Source organism: Mastigoproctus giganteus, chromosome 3, assembly GCF_048544385.1.
Source record: "Mastigoproctus giganteus isolate SK-2022 chromosome 3, ASM4854438v1, whole genome shotgun sequence".
Taxonomy (NCBI): Eukaryota; Metazoa; Arthropoda; class Arachnida; order Uropygi; family Thelyphonidae; genus Mastigoproctus; species Mastigoproctus giganteus.
Window position 1 is genome coordinate 57,476,970 of NC_143577.1, and position 18,646 is coordinate 57,495,615.

Genomic DNA, 18,646 nt, shown 5'->3' on the forward strand with positions numbered 1-18,646 from the left:
AAAATTTAAAAAATTTCATGAAAACCATTTACCAGGAGACCAGTTAGATGAAAACTATCATATAATGATTGATACAAGAAGGTCATGTGTTATGGTTGATGTGAGAAGCAAATAATGTCACTCAGTAGACATTACTGACTACTGAAGCATTCTATGTATTGCTGCCGCAGCATGCTAAAGGTTTCCCTGCAGCGAATCCGTTTTCCCCCTAGCCAACATCAATTTGCAAAACTACCCTATTTATTGCAAAGTTTATGGCCACTTTTAAGGAAACCTATTTGGTTTTATCTCTGTAACAAAAATGGGAAAAAAAAAAAAAAACGCCCTCCCATGGGTGTCAATAGCCACAAGTATTTACTAAAAGAATGGTTAATTCTAGATGCTAATGGCCAATTTCAGTGGGAAGGAGGGCGTATTATATTTGAGTGGATGTTTAACAGTAAATGCTTAAATCTTTAAAAATGCTTTTGCTAATTTTTTGTAAAATTCATTATAAAGAGACTAAACACTTTGTGATATGGGGTTATTTTTACATGTAATTTCAAGGTGCAATGTTTTGGGAAAAATTTGTTAGATTTGTAGAGATCCACTGTATATCTTCCTGATCCACAGAGCTCATGTGTAACAAGTGTGTGCATGTGCTCATTTGCTAATTTTTTGTAAAATTCATTATAAAGAGACTAAACACTTTGTGATATGGGGTTATTTTTACATGTAATTTCAAGGTGCAATGTTTTGGGAAAAATTTGTTAGATTTGTAGAGATCCACTGTATATCTTCCTGATCCATAGAGCTCATGTGTAACAAGTGTGTGCATGTGCTCTAAAGGGTTAATGCAAGCCCTAAGGAGCTTCACTTGTGTCATTCAGATTATGTAGCTGGATGTGCAGCCTTTAACAGGGTCTTTAAATTCTCCCTTTGGAGCCACACTTTTTCCTTACACAGAAGTAAAAAAGAAAAGTTGGGTTTGCACTTTGTGCTGCTGTAGTTATTTTCAGATGATCCCATGAAATGGACTCTATTTTGATTGAGGCATTTGTAATGGTTTTGCAAGGTATAAATAATATCAAATATTACAAAACCTATAGATATAAATAATACTTATTGCACAGTGTGTGTGTGATCTGTTGAATTGCCCTTCATGGCTAGAGGCCAGCCAGTTTACAAGTATTATTATTATTATTAGCTGTATAGTGCAAGGATAATGTGCCATGTGTGAGATAAAGATCATACACTGGCCCTAAAGAATAAAAACAAAATAAACAACCTATGTTTTCCTCCTTGCATGGGGAACCATCTAGCTGACCTTTGAATTTTTCCATGTGTCAGCCTCAGTTACCCACAGTGGTAACTTATTCTAGTAATTAACAACTCACTGGCTAAAAGAAAAATAACAAGAAAAAAAAAATTTTTGATATTAACGTGGATGTTGGGATCAGCGATGTTCAGTGAACATTGATGTATGTTAATATTATTATCATATATGAGACGATTGGACACTGTAGGCAAAAGCTGCAGAAACTCCCCCAGGCCTGGAGATTTTCCTTGCTGGCCCATGCATTCCTTGGACCAGGATGTTAGTTTTTTTCTCTGTCTGGGTGCTGCTGACACCCCTTCTCGAGGGTGGGATATCGACATCCTCGTGGGCTTTACCCCTGACTTATTTCCCTTTCCCCCAGGGAGATGGTCTACTGGATCCCCCTTCCCTATCTAGCCCCTTTTCAAATTCGTAAGGTGGATGATTTTATAACATCCACCTCTTTACTTCTACTTCCTCTCCCCGCTCTATTCCCCCCACCCCTTTTCACCACTATATGGATCCCTTTCCCTATATCTTTAATCTTCCCTTCTGAGTTAGGATCGGCTTCGTATTCCAGGGGCACCCATTTTCAACCTAACGGCCGCCTTCACTACTGCCTCCACTGTTCTCTCCCTCTTTTATCCCCTACTCACACTATCTCCTTTCCTTTCCTTTTTTTTTTCTAGGCCAGGGTTGGCCCTGCCAGAGTATTTTCCCCACTCACCCGGTGTGCCTCCCTGTGGTGAAGGATGATAACTAGGGGTTGGTAGTTTGCACAGGCCCCTAGGCTAAGAGGCCGGATGAACAACATACAATAGAACCTACACTGAACCTTCACAAACACACTATCTGGCCTTTACCGAGTACTGTATATGTCTCAAAGTACCAATCGGTTGAGGGAAACCCCTGGTGCTGCTAGTCAAACTACACTATACTGTACTATATACTAACATTGATGTTATGATGAAATTAAATTAAAAGTTAAATGAAGATAGTTAAGGAATTATAAAGAAATGATACAATATATTAAACATAAAATGGGACATAGGATGATGCTGTCTGTACACCCCACACCAAGAAATGGTTTTGGTTTTTGGGATGTGCAGATAGTTCTGGTATGAGCAATGTATTTTCTACCTTCACATCCTATGTGTTTGGGTGAGATTATTCTAGTTTGCGTTTTGATGTTAGGAATAGTTGCCATTTCAGCTACAATGGAAGGCAGTCACCTCTGTAGGTCTGTTGGTACAAGTAGATGCAGTTTGTACACTTTATAATACAGACTTTATATCATCAAGATGAGGCACTTGTAGTGCACATACATTATGCAGATGCACAAAATTTTTTATTCACATATGGATTGTGATCAATTTATCAGGTGGCCTAATGGCCTATGTTGTCACAGTTACTATCCTTCTCTATCTTGTGATACCATCTCAGTAGGAACCATGTAGAGATGATGAGTCTTGTGGGATGTGCAAGCGGTTCTGGTGTGGGCTGTAGGTTTGATTGAGGTATTCTTCACCCTATTTGTTGGATGATGAGATTATTTCACTTAGCGTTTTAGCTGTTAGGACTAGTATCCTTTTAGCAGCAATGAAAGGCAGCTGCACCGATAGCCCAGATAGTTGCCATCTCTGTAGTTCTTCATTGGGAAGGTAGATGCAATTTGAACCTTATCCGTGGGACCGAGGTTCTGTAAACTGGCTTTTGGAGGTGACATCCTACATGACTATTGTTGCCGACCAGTTCGATCACTTAATGCTCACGGTTTTATAGAGAATAATGTGTCATGTCACAAGACAGCTTATTCCTGGACAGTTCAAAGAAAATGAGGGTGACTTTATTGGGTTTAGGTGGAATCAGGAATCATCTGCCCTCTAGTCTAAAGCAGCTGAAGGATGTGATCAAGTCTTAATCGGAAACCATCCCTGTGAATGTTTTTGGTACAGACTTTGACAATATGAGACTGTTCTGGTAAATAAAGGTGGTCACTGCTCCCTATAAGTTGGTGTATTTAACAGATTGTACATAAAATCTGAATACTTTAATATTACAAAATAGCATTTTAAAAATACCAAAATTAAACAAACTAGCATGCATAAAGCTTAATATTGGTGTGATTTTTCAGGCCAGTGACTTGTTAAAACAAAATTAGTAGATATGTTAGTGACCCTTCAGAAGGGGAGGGGACAGTTTTCTCTAGCAACTCGTGTTTAGGAGCATAATAACAGTTAACTAAGCAGGGATCAAAATGATTTTGTAATGTTTTTAAGAAAAGTGTGAAAACAATGCAGAATTTTAAATTCTTGCAACGTTTTATCAACTTCTTTTGGGTACACAATTATTTATTTAATTATCATTATAAGTTAAATTTTAAATGAATACAAATTAATTATATTTTTAAAAAGTCTGGGTTCTTTAAAAGTATTTATGATTCTGATATAACTTCTGAAATTTGAATATCAAAAGTAAGAGGTGGGAAAAATCAAAACAATATGTGTAGTTTTATTTCTCCTCTTTGAAATTAGTTATAATTTTAATCCTTGTATATAACAACCTAACTTTTTTTAAATTTTTTATTATTTTTTTTATTTTGTGCATTGGTGGCAGGTTTTTCCAATTTTTTTCTATATTTTCCAGATATGGGTTGGAATGCCTCTTTAGGTTCTATAGCTATGGACTTGAGAAGCACTTCAGAGCTGACCTATATCAAGACTTTCAAAAGGAAACTTCAAGGGATGTTGAAAATGGTGAATATTGTGTGATTGCATTTTTTCAGGCAAATCATTTTTAAAAAATAATAGGAAATGTGCTATTTTCCTGTTTATCTATATAGTTTTATTTAGTATTAAGGATAGAAACTGCATAAAATAAAATTGGATATGAGATCATGCAATGTTACTCTTAAAATATAAGCTGTTTTAGTACTTCATAAATCACAATTTTGTAACATTTGTCTAAAACTTTTGGAAAACTTTATAGTAGGGTATAAAAACTCCTAAATACCAAGTGTACTTGCATGGGTAAAAATTAACGATGGGCATAATTGAGAGGTCATAAGCGATTATTTTGATTGTACCCTGTCATTTGAACGATCCATTTGATTACGGAAAATTGCATGATTATATCATTTGATTATTTTGTTTGAATGATTAGTAGTTAATAAATACTAATCATTCAGTTGTGTCCATCAGTAGTTAGACTTCTTTGCTCAATGTACATTAGTTATTTTATTTTTTATTCATAGATCATTACATGTGTTTAATATCAAATGCATTATTATTATTGGCAACATGAAGCAAGAAAGCAAAGCTTATGCAGCATCCATGGGCTTTTCTAGCACCTTGCTTTATACTGCCCAGAGAATTTCATTTCAGACTAGCTATACAATTTTCCTTAGTTCTATTTCATACTCCACCACCTTGAGTTTGGTCTCACATAGATGGTATGTTAATTTGGGATTACTGCAGCCCAAATGCAACACTTTGCATTTATCACTCAGTTGCATCTATCACTCATTTTCAGACCTCAATTGCCATTATTTGTGATACTCACTCATTTTTGATGGTGTCAGAATCCAAATGCCCTTAATCTAACTTCGAGGCAATCCACATCAGAACTAATCTAACAAATAATTTTCTAAACATCAGCTCTGTCTATATGCCATCTAAGTCCTCTGTAGAAAGATTTTCTGAATTTGTAAACTGGGCTATCACTAAAATCTCAAAAAAATAACTATTATTAGTGGAGACTTTAATTTACTGCTATCATCTAGGTATCTGTCTAAATTTGTAACATCACAATTTGAAAGCTTAGGTTTAAAGCCTTTAATATGAGTGCCTACCAGAGGTAACAACACGCTCGACCAAATCTTCTCTAATTCTGCTATGTCCTCCGAACTCTCGCTATTGATTGCATTTGAATCTGACCATGATCCAATTTCAAAACAACTGTCTAACATTCCATTCCAGTCTGACAAGAACCCAGTCTGCAAAAAGAGATCCTTTAACCTCAAACATTTGAAGCAGGACATCTGTCTGGAGCTCCTTAACCTGTACCCCTGGGATAGTTTGGCCAACCGTCCTACAGAATTGGCATGCACTTTCTTCTTGGACCTGGTTGGCCTCAATCTCAAAAGTCGCAGCAACAAAAATCACTGCTCTCTCTTTCAACTCAATTGTTTGCTGAACACTGCAACTTGAGTCCCTTTTCAAATTAAAACAAAAGGCTTTCGGGAACTTTAAAAAATCTAACTCCGGAAATACTATCTAAACTTCTTAGCTCACCGTAATAAGTTTAACAAACTAAAGAGGAAAGAAATTCAACAATTCACATCGAATAAGGATGAAGAAAAGCTCTACAATATACCCCACTCATTACCACCAGATTTCAATTTCAAACTGCTGGTTGGAACACACAACTCGCTTCAACAATGAAACAAATCCCTGCCCAGAATTTAAAGAATGTATGCCTTCCATCAAAAAATTAAGCAGTATTTCTATCTCGAAAGGGGTGATAAAAGACACTATCAAAAATCTCCCCTCCAAAGGTATCACAGGACACAACAATATACTGATCTTCATGATTAAAATTGCCAGTGCCTTCATTCTAGACCTTGTCTTATTTTTTATAAGGCCATAAACAATAACTTTTTCCCCTCCGAATGGGCTCACTGCAAAATTTTCCCACTACTGAAATGCAAAAACATTAAAAGCAACAAAGATATCAGGCCAATATCAATCTCATATTTTGTCCTAAAACTACTAGAAAAATCTATCCTACCAACAATTCAGAAACAACTCTTCCCAATACATACAATCAGATCCACTCCAGAATTATTGGCAGATCTACATCGACCAACCTTTTCACCACAAACCAAATAATTCTGAAGGCCCTTAATTCTAAACATCAAATCGACATAATTTACATAGACATCAGCTCTGTGTTCAATGCGGTCTCAACATAATCTCTCCTGAATCTCTTTGAACAGTTTTACCTCATCAGTGGTAACCTTTTAAATCTTTCTCAGTGTCCCCAAAGAAAGGGTCATTGTAGCATACTTCAAAAACAAATCCTATCGTTCCACTTGCTCATCTAGAATCCCTCAGGGCAGGACACTATCAGCATTAATGTTCTCTGCAATTCTTGAGCCATTCTTACTAACATGTAAGCATGTAGTGTCTTATGCAGATGACTTTAAAATCATCGCCACCTCAGAATCAGGTCAAGCAGCTACCTGCACTCAAGAGCTGATCTGTAACACCCTCCAAGAATTCGCATTGGAGGCAAATTCTAGTCACCTCCATATCCCACTTAAAATGAGCAGCTTTCTGATAACCGCCTCGCAGAATGTGCAAACGATTCCTATTGTATCAAACCATATGGGTCTGGGAATTTTCTACGACTCCAAATTCAATTTCTCTACTCATCTAAACTACCTGGCCAAAAAAAATCACAAGCCATTTGGCTGGCAAAACAAACCTTCAACATATCCACTCTGCCAATATTATAATCCAATCCTTCTCCAGATTCATCAAGCCAAAAATTCTTTATGCTTCCCCTGTTTGGACTGGCGTGGCCAGCACAAATTTCAAAATGATCTCTTGAATACTGGTTTCTTAAATGGACTTTTTTGATGCAAAAACATCTTTGGTGGCACCTGCTAAATTTCGGACTGTAGTAAAACCAATTTGCCATGATTTTGCGACGCAGAAATGATGTCATTTCCACAGTGTCATTTATGGAAATGGCATCATTCCGGATATGATGTACCAAATCAAAGTTAGTGTGTTAGCACCAATAGCCGATTTCATTGGCACTCAGAGTCAAGAAAACTGTAGGTTTACCAAGCTGTCTAATTATAGCGAATAGATCGTGGTTACATTGACCTCGTAGTAGGTAGAGTTAAGAATTGGCTTTAGGAAGGCAAAATTGTTTCTGATTCAGCTGTTAATGTATTCTTTGGATTGAACTTGCTCACTGGTCAGTTTTGTATCTTTGCTTATGTATTTGAAAGCCACCATCAAAGAGTCTCGTTCTCAATCTCATTATTTTCATTGCTATGTAAAGGAGATCATATAGAGTAACACTGCATCAGTCAGATCATCTGAGCTCACTCGTTGCCATCACAAATGGAGTCAGTTGTAAATTCTCTCTGAATGCTCTGAATTGTCCAAGATAAATGCTGGGAAAGGACAGTTCCTCTGTGTGCTCATCAAACAGTAGGCTTTTCAGTATTTTGTTTCTCCTGGAGTGATTCCAAGATATTTATCCTAGTTCCACAACAACATTTGCTGTTAGGCGATGAGACTTTCCTTGATTGGAACCACTTGGCTTATGTCGTCTTTGGCCAAATTAATTTCCATGTGACTGTCATGAAAGAATGACTGATCTATTGTGATTTGATACAATCAATAGGGAAGTGTGTCAACCAAATATAGAAGCCATGGTTTAACCACTCGCTCTCTTATTAACCCGATCAAATAGTGCGGCTTGTGTATTATATAATAATACACAGTAAATAGTATCAGCTTGTATTATTTCAATCATGATTGTGACATTATACCATTCAACAAATGGGTAATTAGGCTATCAACTTGGATTTTGCTAACCTCTTCCAAACGTTGATTTGGCAGTAAAGTGCAGCTACAAACCTGTCTCTTCCCAGACTCTCATGGTTGACTGTCTAAACTACTCTGATTTTTCATTTTCAATCTGGTACAACAACCTTTCCTTCTCTGCAAAACGGCACCTCCGTAGCCAGGTGGGAAGGAGCAGCAGTGCGTAGCACACGCTTCTTGATGAGACCGGGGTTCGAACCCGTCACCACCAAATACGGAAGATGTGGAAAGGTCAGGGAATGACCACCACATATCCCGGAGCAATATGGCCTTAGTTGCTAATGCTCCTAAAAACCAAAATAACAACAACATCTCTGCAAAACTGTACAACTCTGACATTGATTGCCAAGAGATGTGGGGAGTTATAGCTTGGAGAATTCCTAGGAAAGCTGCAAGATCCAAACCAACACTGGTCCCTCTACTAACATGACTCAGTTTAATTGAAAAGCACTTTCCATTCAACACCTTCTTCTTTATTAACGTACTGAATCTAGACCCTAACTTAATAGGTCAAAACAAAACTCTCCTGTCACAAATGGCTAAATTTATACTAACTAATTTCAACCAAACTAAAAATAACCATAATGCTACATCTTTCCTCTCCTTTCACCTTTGCTTTACAGTTTAGATGTCCGTGTGATCACGCATCTTCCATATATCAGGTAACTGCGGTTTTCATGTACTCATGAACTGCATTTCTCTGCTTTAACTATACGTACAGCTCGAGAAATTAGTGCTAGCCATATCATGCCAGTTGTTTGTATGTATTTATTTTTTTACTACTTGTGTCAATAATGTCGGTTTCATATTAATGATATAATTTTTTTAAATGTATGTTTCTTTATATTCTGCTTACAGCAGAAAATAAAGAAAAATACATTTAAAACATTTAGCTATCTCAAATTCTTGGGGCAAGCCCAGCATTGTCAGTGTATTTCTGTACAATATAAATGGTACATCTCGACACAGCCACCCTGGCTTGTCTCTTTGTCCAGAATGCCTCTGGACAAACATGCAACCACTGGCCTATTTGTTACTGTTGCCTTGGTGTTTGTTGGAACTTCTGACCAAGAGCTATTAAATGAATTTTAATTATCTATCATGCCCTGATTATTGTCATTAACCACTGTCCCATCTTTGTATCACAGCAGACTTGATATCAAACTTGAAATATCTACACCACTATCAATAATAAGTATTAAAAATAGTATTGGGCCTAACACTGACCCCTGTGGAATCCCAGTCATCACGATAGTTCATTGATAAGTCTTTTTATACAACTGCTTGTTTCCTACCACATAACCATCCCTTTATAGGGGTAACAAGATTGGTGAGGAGAACAAAAGAGTGGTCTTACCAAGAAAGGCTTCAGTTCTTCAAATTGCAGCATCTGGAGACTAGGCACCTGCTAGCTGGTCTGATTCAGGTATCTCAGGATTTGAATGGATTGAGTAAGCTCATTGTTGATGGCATCCTTTCTCTTGCTTAGACTATATGCATGAAGTGGCATATTTTCAAATTTCAAAAGGATGGGTGCAAGAGAGAGAGAGAGAGAGGTGCAGAAATTTGCTTTAAGCCAGCATGTGGTTGATTGTTGGAACAAGATCCAATCTGGTGTCATAGAAGTGGATAGTTTTGACGAATTCAAGGAAGAACTAAACAAACCTTCAGAGGGGACAGACAGGTGATATGGGAAGTCTTTTTATTATTATTTTTTTTTATGATTCTTTTATAACCTTGCTTCCTTGCATTATTGGCCTGTTTCATGTAGTAAAGTATACAAACTATTAGGTGTTACTATGTTTATTATGTATATTTGTGCATACCTGCTAGAGAGAAAAAAGATTGGGTATCCATGTCTTGGGATTCTTTTATTTAAAGCTTGTAATGCTTTTTCTCTATTTTGTGTCATTGCATTCAGTAAATTCAAACCTGGGGTGAATTGCCCTTGCTAATTATGCTGTGTACTGGTGGCCAGTTGACATCATTTTTGAACAGCTGAAAGTGGTATACAGAAAATGCTTAGTGTCAAAGTACAGCTAAAAACCCACCAGCTATATAATACAGTACTGTACAATATTTAAGCATTTCTTATTCATAAATGTCCTCTGTGACAGTAGAGTGGTTTCACCACATAGTATTAATAATGGCAAGTGATACAAGCAAGCTTATAGAGCATCAGCCAAAAAAAAGAAGGGGGGAAAAAACCATCTATCCACTCGAAGAATTTCTAGTTTTTCCTGAATTTATCCATAGTCCCCACTTTCACAACAGATGTAAGCTTCTTCCAACAATCAATCAATTGGTGGCTGAAGGCAAATTTATGCCATCCTATGTGCATAGTCTGAACAAGAGGAAGAATTCTATCAGCATTGATTTTTCTCAAGCCATTCAAAGCCTTAAACACCTCACTCAGATCATCTCGCAGGTGCCTAGTCTCCAGATGGTGCAATTTTCAGAACTGAAACTCATCTTGGTAAGGGCACCCCTTTGTTCCTCTCACCAGTCTTGTTGCCCTTTTCTGTACCCATCCAGCAGCTCTACATCCATCCTAAAATGAGGCCTCCAGACCTGCATACAGTACTCAAAATGTGGCCAGATCACTGCCTTATATAATGGGAAAATCTCCTCCTTACCCCTGCTATACAAATGTCTGTATATCATTGACAAAACCTCATGAGCTCTCCTGGCTGCCTGTCTGCACTGCTCAGAGACTTCATATGAGACTGCACAATCAATTATCCTCAGGTCCTTTTCATTTTCCACTACCCTGAGTGTAGTACCACACAGCCAGTACATTACTTGGAGGTTACTGCTACCCATATGCATTACCTTGCATTTGTCAGTGTTAAACTTCTTTTGCCATTTCTCAGCCCATCTGCCTAACTTTTCTAGGTCCTTTTGCAATAGCATACCGTTCATTCCTGCCAACGTTTGTATCACCTGCAGACTTGGACATTGGGTCTGATATGCCTTCATTAATATCATTGATAAATATAAAAAACAACAGTGGGCCCAACACAGAACCCTGGAGGACTCAACTAATAATAAAAATAGTCCACAAAAAAGCAGTGCCTATTGATAACCACTCTGTCTTCTCCCACCTCAACCATCCCTTTATTCATATCAGTAACCTTCCTTTAATGCCACATTGCTCCAGTGTGTACAGCAATCTTTTATGTGTAACAGTATCAAAAGCCTTCCTGAAATCCATAAATATTATATCAAAATTAATTTTTGCATCCAGTTCCTTTGTTACTGCAGCTTAGTATTCAGTCAAATTGGTAAGACAAGACTAGGAATTTCACATTTCTAACCCTTTTCGCAATGGTATGTTACATTAATGACTATCATCCCAAATATGAATATAAACAAAAGATATTTATTAATAGTTAAGGGAAAGCTAAGTAATATTTGACAGGTGCTCTCAAAATATTCCAAAATGAACATTTGCAGCCTTTATACAACAGTTTTGGTAAACATGACAATTATGGCTGAAATGCATCAGAAGCCCTCAATTTGCTTCAGTTTATCATTTTAAATGGAAAACAAAATGAAAAGTTCACCAGGTGTAAACTAATATTTAGTTGAACCACCTCTGGCCCTGATGACAGCAGCACACCATTGAGGCATTGACAAGGTCAATTTCTGAAGATAATCAACTGATAGTTTGTGGTCCCAAACATGAATTATTGTTTCCTTTCTGGCAACTGTAGATTCCACTTGATGCCAACAGTTCTCTATAGGATTCAGGTCTGGGCTGTTTCCTGGCCAGCTAAGAGTTGTAATGGACCGTTCTTCCAACCATTTTTTTTCACCTGTAACGAATGTAAACACGTTACTGTTGAACCTCTTATGCAGAAATGAAGCTAAAGTAACTACAGAAGTGCCTACTTACATTTTATGCCCGATGACAAGGAGTAGAGTCGTCCTGAAAGATGCAGTTTGAAATGGTCTAATGATTGGCAGCAATTTGCCCTCCAATATAGCCAGGTATCCATTGCTATTTACAAAACGTTTTATAAACTGCAGGTGACTTATTCGGTGATACAATATGCACCCCCATATCATTTGACTGGTAGGGAATTTCACTGTAGACACCCAGCCTGGATGGTATTCTTCACCATGTCTACGGCGAATCGTGTGTCTCCCATCAGTGCCATGCAGGCTGAATTTCTTCTCATCCGAGAAAATAACTGACTTCCACTGCTCAGGGTTCCATTTGACATGCTCCTTACACCAAATTAATTGGGCCTTTTTCATTTTTGTGTGAGGAGGGGTTTCTTCTTAGGATGATGGGCTATGTCCATTTTTGAAGAGGCATCTTCTGACTGTTGCTGCACTTGCTACCACTCCTGTATGTTCTTCCCATTCTCTTTTCAGCTCAGACAAAGAAGATTGTTTTTTAAGGTTTAAGTACTTCAAAATGCGGTCCTGTTTTGGCGTACAGACTTGTTTGCGTCCGGTTCCTTTTTTCCTGTCAGCAGAACCAGTATTCTTGAGTTTGGAAAGAAATCTACTCACTGTCGACTGATTACAGGATACTCTATAAGCAATATGATGAGAAGAATATCCTTCCTCACGTAAAGCAACAGTAGCACTCTTTCTTCGTGGCGTCAACTGCACGTAACTTGCCATCCTGACGCAAGCAACGAATGACTGCAACTCTTACAGAGCGTGCTTATATAGCTGAAAGTAACAGCTGATGCAATATTACGTCATCACCTACACATGTAAATCTTATCTGATGCAATCTGTAAGAAATATTGCCATATACTTATGTTGTTCGGACGACAATTACAATTTTAAGGGGTGGTGCACTCTCTTTGAACACCAGTATATATTTTATGTAATTGTAAATGAATTTTCATGTTTTGATATTATTTAATTTGCACAGATTTTCTGAATTTAAAGTCACATTTAAACTTTTTTTCCTGTTCAAAAAGCCAGAAGCAATATCACCAAGCAAAAAAGATTAACCTGTCCTTCATAACTAAGAATAAAGTGGCTTTTCCAGGGCATAAGCCTATGAAGGTTCTTCCAAAAGAGCCCAGTTTCATCTACATTGAATGCTTAGTGATGCAGGTAGCATTCTCACTTAACATCAACTGCCAAAAATCAGCTTTAAATTTGTCTGCAGCTTCTTTGTCTTCACTTGCAGCTTTACCATGCCTAACCATATTTTTAACATCAGGTCTCTTTAAAATTCTTCAGCTGGAGAATCCCTCAACCTTGACTGAGGTCAGCTCCAACACTTATAGCCAACCATAATAGACTAGTCCTTAGCAACCATTTTCTCCCCAAGCAGATGCTTATCACAGTCCAAGCAATCGAAGACGACCTCTACAAATTTGTCGAGGATCGCAAATACCAGAGAGAGATCCTCACAACCAGGCAAATTGCACAGTAATGTCGCAGTATAATAAATTTAAAAAAGATCTCTATATAATGTCAAAAATACTGTATAATATCTTTATGAATATATTGTGAATAATTTAACTGAAACTTATTATATTGTTGGCCCTGGGGGATGAACCCTAATTTCGATGTGGCCCCCATCCTGAAGGTCTTTGTCCACCAGCCAATGTGAAGCCCCTGGCATTCCTGCTGTGAAGGGTACATTGTATACATCCTTTTGTACACAATAAAGATATATATATATATTTTTTTTTTTTTAATAAGTATTATATCTGTTTCAGTTGTTAGTAATGGAGGCTAAAGTTGTAGAATACAGAATCTACTTTGAGGTATAGTTATTGCGGGAAATGGTGCAGACCAAGAATGACCTATGCGACGCAACAACCCGGGAAACATACAATGGCCTATGCACGCGCCAGTGGTATACTAGAAAAAAAATATATATGCAATACAATGTAAGGGAAGACCTTACATATAAAAGTAACATTAAAAATATTAGAATTAAAATTATGTTAATTATAGGAATAGAGCTCTCCGGTTTACTATCGCTGTTCTTCCACATCATGCGAAAAGACTTGAATTCATATATATATATATATATTCCTTGACCATCCCTTAACTGCTATAAAGTTTTTAGGTCTTGTGCTCATCATACATGGCTTTAGGGCACGTTATAGCCAAAGTAGCTTATGCACCATCAAACCCCCCACAACAACAACATCATGGCTTTAGCTCTATTGCAAATAAATTGAGCACTCAGATTCCCATTTTGCTTGTTTTTCAGGAATCCATAATGCTAATAGTTTTTGTATTTATTCAAATTAATTTTGTCCCTTTGAAAATTAATGGTGAAAGCATCCTTCATTTTCACTGTTTTAAATGCACCTTTTTGTTTAATGATTGTCAGAATCAGGGATTGCTTGAATCTATATTCATTTACAACTACATATATTTTATGTAGTTGTAAATGAATTTTCATGTTTTGATATTTAGTTTGCACAGATTTTCTGCTCTTGATTTCTTTCGCATTCACTTTTAGGCCCATGACTGTAGATTTAATTTATTATAATCACAACAAATTTACAGAAAAATCTCAGAGAGAGAGAGAGAGAGATGCTTGGACAGTCGCAACAGAATTGCATATGCATGGCTTTAGAGTGCTTTGATTGGCTGAAAATGATGACCACATGGCTTAATGGCATTTTCCTTGGCTGAAAATGACACCTGAATATTATTATACTGACATTATTAATCAAATGCATGAGGGTCCTATCGAGAGCACATTGTAAATCAAAATATCATTAATCAAAGGCATTGTTAATGAAACATAATACACACAATTTCATTGATAATGAAGTTGTGTACTATGCTTGTTAAAAATTTTAACATACGGACATTCAGATATTTTGATAACAAGTTTCTTCTGACTTTTCAGTCCAGCTGTAGTATTAAATACTGGAGATTTCTTGTTTTGGATTGCCATTTGGGTTGCCAAAAATACTAAAGTGTTTTTAAAATAACATTGTGGAAGTGTCGTGGAAATTCCTAAGTATTTTTCCCTAAATATTAATTTTTAACTAAATAAGAAATCAGTTTTTATTCTCTTTATAAACTTATTTCTCATGAAAGTGTAATGAGGAATTTGCAGAAAATTTCCTACAGTGACAGTATAGTGATTCTGCCACTTGTCATTTAGTTGTAGAGGATTTGAATTGAAGTCATCATACATGGTTTGAATCCTGTCGGAAACTGGAGGAATTCTAGATTCCAAGGTGTGGGATGTTCTTGTGTTAAGACAATCTCTACCAGGAAGGGGTTTTCCACTGCTTTATTCAAATTTTTTGTCCTGCACAATATGCAAATAAAATTTGTGAACACATGCTTCTACAAGCATAATACACTACTTTTTGAAGTAGATTACCACAAAAAGTGACACACTGATGTGAAAAAATTAAGAAGTAACAGGGTTGATGATTTCCTGCAAAAATGCAATATATTTTCTCTTTAGACAATATCCATATCTTCTGAACTGAAAATAGGGATATTGTCCATCTTCAAGTTGTCATTTATTTGACTAGCTGAGTCATAAGAAATATTTCCTTTCTCGTGAAATTTTGATAAATTACAAATAAGATTATTACTGTCATACTGAATGTCTTAAAGATTTTAGTTAGTAAGGCTTAGTTAGTTAAGTAGATTAAAGTGAAAATGCTGTGCTCATTTTATACCTTATTAATTTTTTAGGTCAGCTCTATGGCTTGGAGAAGTTTTGGGCCTTTTTGAAATATTACAAAAATAGTTCCAGTTTAGTAGTTGAGCCATCATTGAAAACGAAGTTGAATAAATACAAGACGGTGGATGATTTCAGAGTAGATGTGAGTTTTTAAGCGTGTTAGGTTTTAAATTTTATTACTTTTTCAAGTATTCTTTCCCCTTTTTGCATTATCTTTAAGTTTGGTGCAATATTATACAGGAATCCCTCCAGTTGTGATTTGAGATAATGCAGTTTCATGTTTACATAATTTTACAGTCCATCCTCCTTAAACAAAATAAAGTCATGGGGAGGTGCACTAGTTCTAGAATCCCCTGTGACCCTGAAGATGGGAACAGTTGTACCATTCCACCCTTGATAAATCCACCTTTCTGGTGTGTGGGGCAGAGGGAACTAATTCGTTTTCATTTTGTTTTCTCAGTGACATAATCTTCAATATTATATATACACACAAATGCACCACAGTCACCAATTAAATTTCCTTTCAAATCTGCACTAGAAAATATATAATCCATCATGGTCCCTCTCTCCTTTTGGTATAAAATTAATAAAACATCAAGTAAATGTTATGATACCATGTTTTTATTTCCTTTATTACATAACACAAAAGTGCATTCGGTATAACCTATGATCAAGTTTAAACATTATGTGTGAAATTAAAGGAATTCCCCAAAATGTAAAACTTAAATTCCAAATTATTGACTTAGGTCAGTAGTGTGAAACTGTTGGGTGCGACCCCCAGAGGGGTCACTGGATAAATTAAAGGGGTAACAGAAATTTTTAATAAATTAATTTTTGTGCACATAAAAGCTAAAAACCAGTTGTTAAGATTACTTTTTCAATACTGTAGGTGTAGAGACCTTACTACTCGAACTAAGTCTGAGATACGAATTAACCCTACTGCGTTGGGAATATGCATAATTCGCTCACTGCCTATGGGCATACAGAAAGTGGCTGACTAGTGCGACTTCTCAGTATGTATTATTACTTCTCAGTACTACTCAGCAACTGAGTAGTACTGAGAAGTACTACTCGATTAATTCTTTTAGCTCTTAATTCTTGCTTCCTATCCTACAGCACAAATTGTCAAATTGCCTAAAAGTCAGAGGAGTGAATATGCGGTAGCAGTAAATATATATAGCAAGTGTGCTGTGTGCACGCTTTATTCTGCTTGTAATTCAGTGCTTTCATATCAACTTGGATGTGTTTTTCATTCTTATGCTACTTTTTATATTGCATGTTTCATTATTATTGTTGCTGTTTTTAAGAAGAAAAAAATACATATTTTACCATGGACAACTGGGTAATCAGAACAAAATGTCTGAGGAGTGATGACAATAATATTGCTACAAGTACTTCAGAAGCTAATAAGGTAAGAAATATATCATGTGAAAATTTGGACACTAATGTTATTTCAAGTGTAGTGCAACCATCAATTTCTGGTAGAGAGCCATTATATTCCAGTTCAAAAGGAATGAAAAAGAAATGAAAATATCAAGAGGAATTTATGAAGTACGGCTTCACCTAACAGAGTTGTTGATGATGACTAACGTCCTGTGTGTGTGCGTAATATGTTACGAAAAACTGGCTAATGAAAGCATGTTAAATTAAAAAGACACAAACATACAGAACTACTAAAAAAACAGTGAATCCTTTTTCAAAAGCCACGCCGACTCCGTACAAGGTCAGAAATCTTTCATGAAGAAACATACAGCAGTTCCTTGTAAAGCTTTAAGAGCATTGTTGGAAGTTTCGTATTTAATAGGAAAAAATTTTAAATCACATACTATTGCTGAATCTCTTGTTCTGCCTGCTGCAATAAAAATGATTTCAATTATGCATGGAGAAAAGTACAGCAACAATTTAAAAACCATTCCTCTATCCAGAGACACAGTCTTGGCGTATTACAGTTATTGCAGACAACATAAAATTCAATTTATTGAATCAATTGAGAGAAAGTTCAACTTTTGCAATATGGTTAGATGAATCCACAGTTATTTCAAACTTTGCTCAACTTATTGTATATGTCAGATACTGCTATGAGGGGTATATTTTCGAGGATTTTCTATTTTGCAAAGCTTTGGAAGGAAGAACAACGGGCGAGAAGATCTTTGATGTTATAAAATATTTTCTTTCAAACAAATAATCTAACGTCGAACAATTGTGTTGCGATTTGTACCAATGGTGCGGCTTCTTTAACAAGAGAAAAAGGTTTAAAAGGCAAAGTAAAGGAAATTGCTGCAAACTGATTTGCATGAAGTTTTGAAAGATGCAGTAAGTGTGATCAACTTTATTTAAAAGTAGAAGCTTAAATAGCAGACATTTCACTATACTTTGTAATGAAATGGGATCTGCTTATGAAACACTTCTTTTATATACGAAGGTGAGGTGGTTGTCCACTGGTAAAGTCTTGCAAGGTCTTTTTGACCTCAAACATGAAGTTTTATTGTTTTTATCAGATACAAATCAAAACCTTCCTCAATTGTTTACAAATCAGAAATGGCTTAGAGAACTTAGTTACCTTGTTGATATATTTGAAAAACTTAATGATTTAAATTTAAGTCTTCAAGAACAGGGAACAAATATATTTATACTCAGTAATAAAATAGAAGCTTTCAAAAAGAAGCTTAATCTTTGGAAAACTGAATTTGAGCATAATAACACTGAAATGTTCCCATGTTTTTCTGATTTTGTTAAAAGCAATAATATTGACAATTTACAATTTAGAGATATCATTGCCACCCACCTGACAATGCTAATTAAGAATTTTTCCAAATAATTTTAATGTTTCTCCAGAAGAAATGTTTAAATGTTTCTCCAAGAGTGAAACATTAATTTTAATGTTTCTCTCTTTGTCCTTGAGGTTGTCACAGACATTCTCTCAGATATGCCAGACAAGCTGTACTTGCTACCTGGGAGTCTAAAACGCTGATGTAACTGATATTCGGGTGACATTCAAGTCAAGTGGACCCAATTTCGGTGAAGTCCAGACAGTCTGTGACAGCCAAATCCTCTGCTTGCACCTTCACGATG

General features: G+C 36.3%; 1 protein-coding gene across 3 annotated transcripts in view; it reads left to right on the plus strand.

Annotated features, from left to right (window-relative positions):
* The window catches only part of larp (La related protein), a 467,832-nt gene that overhangs the window by 406,077 nt on the left and 43,109 nt on the right, over positions 1 to 18,646 (plus strand). For all 3 annotated transcript variants that reach the window (XM_090369301.1, XM_090369300.1, XM_090369299.1), the window contains 2 exons: positions 3,944 to 4,053; positions 15,586 to 15,716. In XM_090369301.1, coding sequence (XP_090225427.1) covers positions 3,944 to 4,053; positions 15,586 to 15,716 — 241 coding nt within the window. The remainder of the gene's footprint in view (positions 1 to 3,943; positions 4,054 to 15,585; positions 15,717 to 18,646) is intronic.